A 3,842-nucleotide genomic window follows, 5' to 3' on the forward strand; every position below is an offset into this window, starting at 1 on the left:
GTATGGTTTACTTTATACACACAGTTTACAGTATAAAGTGATTGTATGGGTTACTTTATACACACAGTTTACAGTGTAAAGTGGTTGTATGGCTTACTTTATACACAGTTTACAGTGTAAAGTGATTGTATGGGTTACTTTATACACAGTTTACAGTGTAAAGTGGTTGTATGGGTTAATTATACACACAGTTTACAGTGTAAAGTGATTGTATGGTTTACTTTATACACACAGTTTACAGCGTAAAGTGATTGTATGGGTTAATTTATACACAGTTTACAGCATAAAGTGATTGTATGGGTTACTTTATACACAGTTTACAGCGTAAAGTGATTGTATGGGTTACTTTATACACAGTTTACAGTGTAAAGTGATTGTATGGGTTACTTTATACACAGTTTACAGTGTAAAGTGATTGTATGGGTTACTTTATACACAGTTTACAGCGTAAAGTGATTGTATGGTTTACTTTATACACACAGTTTACAGTGTAAAGTGGTTGTATGGCTTACTTTATACACAGTTTACAGTGTAAAGTGATTGTATGGGTTACTTTATACACAGTTTACAGTGTAAAGTGGTTGTATGGGTTATTTATACACACAGTTTACAGTGTAAAGTGATTGTATGGGTTACTTTATACACACAGTTTACAGCGTAAAGTGATTGTATGGGTTACTTTATACACACAGTTTACAGTATAAAGTGATTGTATGGGTTACTTTATATACACAGTTTACAGTGTAATGTGATTGTATGGATTACTTTATACACACAGTTTACAGTGTAAAGTTATTGTATGGCTTACTTTTTATACACAGTTTACAGTGTAATGTGATTGTATGGATTACTTTATACACACAGTTTACAGTGTAAAGTGATTGTATGGGTTATTTTATACACAGTTTACAGTGTAAAGTGACTGTGTGGCTTACTTTATACACAGTTTACAGTGTAAAGTGGTTGTATGGTTATTTATACACACAGTTTACAGTGTAATGTGATTGTATGGTTTACTTTATACACACAGTTTGAAAGTGGCTAGGCAAAGTTCAAATACCATTTTTTGAGTATATTATAAACCATTGACCTCAAATTAGGTTGAATAGATTGGCACGAGATATTTACGGTTTTGTGGGAAGTATGAAAGAAGAACTGTGTGGGAAAGTGACCAGATGTAGCCTGTGTAGAGAAAAACAACAGTAAAAGTTCAGAAGATTAAGGAACAAAACATAGATCTTGGAATTTTTTATAGTTTCTTTAGAAATTATTTTCATCGTAAAAAAGTTTGTGTTAATTATTATGTGTTTGAAAGCTACAGAAATTTTCTTCTATGATAAGACATAAGTAAGTTTATTTAGGTTTAGAGAACACTGTAGCCTATGGCTGAATTTTAAGATGACTCAAGTGTGACTTATACGTAAGCCTAGTTAGGTTTAGAAGATACACAGTGCTCAAAGGCAAAATATTCAGATGACTCAAGTGTGACTCATATACGTAAGCCTAGTTAGGTTTAGAAGATACACAGTGCTCAAAGGCAAAATATTCAGGTGACTCATATACTTAAATATTGAATATTGTTGTTGAGAGTAACGTATCCAAATAATGTAGATAAGTAAAATAAATTATTATTTACTGAAGAGAAATTATATTTATTGTATAAAACTGCTGGAAAATGTGTTGTTATCAAGCCTGACAGGTAAGGTCGTATGCCACCATAAACCTTTGTGATGTTTTGCCCTACTACAATTGTTAAAATAAAGTATCAAAGGAGATATGTTATTGAAAATAAATCAAGTTGAAATTGATTGTATATCTATATATATATAACTTAACATTTTTTTTATCAGAATGGCATTCCTCCACAAAATCTTTCAATTTCACAATATAAAGGATGTAATACAAATTACACAAGTTTTTTAATCCAAAACTAGATACTATTTTACTAATTTTCATACAGTTTGGTTAAGTATTTCCACTGTGAAATCGAATTGTAATCAAACAATAAATCAACAAATAACTACTATGATGTGGAGACTCTGGATTTCAATCTAAATAATTATCTCTATATGGTGAAAGTATACATCAATCTAAAGACACACAGTTTAATAACAATGTTCTGCTACAGATGATTTTCAAGTTACCAAGTTATATCATTACATGAGGGTGTTAGATATGTAACTCCATAGGCATCAGTTTGGTTTACAACTACAGGTATTTTGTTTACTCACTTCCAGTACTCTCAAACAAGACTTTATCATTCAACCCGAGTCGGAGTTCAGGCATTCCCGAGAGATAGACCCTCATCTTGATGCTGCCCACTATTTCACTACATAACACATTACCACTTGCATTGGCCTGTAAATACACATATATGGTTCAGTAAATAATGAGATATATCAGCTGTAATTACAATAAAATAAAGTATTATAGCACAGTTGGTAGTTTGAAGAAAATCACCCTTACTCTCTAGATAACAATAAAAACAAAATCTTGCCATTGTGGTTTCATCAGGATTAGCAGTACAATTCTAGAATTGTATTACAGGCCCTGATGAAGCTATTATGGTGAAACGTCAGCAGAAATATGTTTTATATTATCATCTGGAGAGTAAAGCTTGTTCTTCCTAACTTATTACCAACATCTCTAAATCCCTTCAGTACGAACTGCAAGTTCTGAAAAACAACAGATATAACCAGTGACATTCTTACACTGATATAATACACACAACTAAGAGATCAATTTAATATTATTGATGTTCGGTTATATCATTAAAGATTATCCAGCTGATAAAAGTCTATACAGTGAATTCATATCATTGTAATCAACATGTTTATTACATCAAGATTAAGCATTTCAAAAGTTTTACTGACCCATACACTTTATCAAGGTTAACTAAGGTCAACTGGTACACTTTATCAAGGTTAACTACGATCAACTGGTACACTTTATCAAGGTTAACTACGATCAACTGGTACATTTTATCAAGGTTAACTAAGGTCTACTGGTACACTTTATCAAGGTTAACTATGATCAACTGGTACATTTTATCAAGGTTAACTAAGGTCAACTGGTAAATTTTATCAAGGTTAACTAAGGTCAACTGGTACACTTTATCAAGGTTAACTAAGGTCAACCGGTACACTTTATCAAGGTTAACTACGATCAACTGGTACATTTTATCAAGGTTAACTAAGGTCAACTGGTACATTTTATCAAGGTTAACTAAAGTCAACTGGTACATTTTATTAAGGTTAGTTAACTAATATATAGGAATATATTTTATTAAGGTTAGTTAACTAATATATAGGAATATATTTTATTAAGGTTAGTTAACTAAGATATAGGAATATATTTTATTAAGGTTAGTTAACTAATATATAGGAATATATTTTATTAAGGTTAGTTAACTAATATATAGGAATACATTTTATTAAGGTTAGTTAACTAATATATAGGAATATATTTTATTAAGGTTAGTTAATTAATATATAGGATTATATTTTATCAAGGTTAGTTAACTAATATACAGGAATATATTTTATTAAGGTTAGTTAACTAACATATAGGAATATATTTTATTAAGGTTAGTTAACTAATATATAGGAATATATTTTATTAAGGTTAGTTAACTAAGATATAGGAATATATTTTATTAAGGTTAGTTAACTAATATATAGGATTATATTTTATTACGGTTAATTAACTAATATATAGGAATATATTTTATTAAGGTTGATTTGATAAGGTCAACTGGTAAATGTTATCAATGATAATCAACTCAAGTTAAACCAGATCTTACCAAGTTTAACCCTTTTACTGCCACATTCCCAGATAAACAA

General features: G+C 29.9%; 1 protein-coding gene across 1 annotated transcript in view; it reads right to left on the minus strand.

Moving 5' to 3' along the window:
• Positions 1 to 3,842, minus strand: part of LOC106476961 (AP-1 complex subunit mu-1-like) — a 12,564-nt gene that overhangs the window by 2,479 nt on the left and 6,243 nt on the right. The window contains exon 4 of the mRNA XM_013937573.2: positions 2,232 to 2,358. Coding sequence (XP_013793027.2) covers positions 2,232 to 2,358 — 127 coding nt within the window. The remainder of the gene's footprint in view (positions 1 to 2,231; positions 2,359 to 3,842) is intronic.

The sequence above is a fragment of the Limulus polyphemus genome, unplaced genomic scaffold (assembly GCF_000517525.1).
Source record: "Limulus polyphemus unplaced genomic scaffold, Limulus_polyphemus-2.1.2 Scaffold12288, whole genome shotgun sequence".
Lineage (NCBI taxonomy): Eukaryota > Metazoa > Arthropoda > Merostomata > Xiphosura > Limulidae > Limulus > Limulus polyphemus.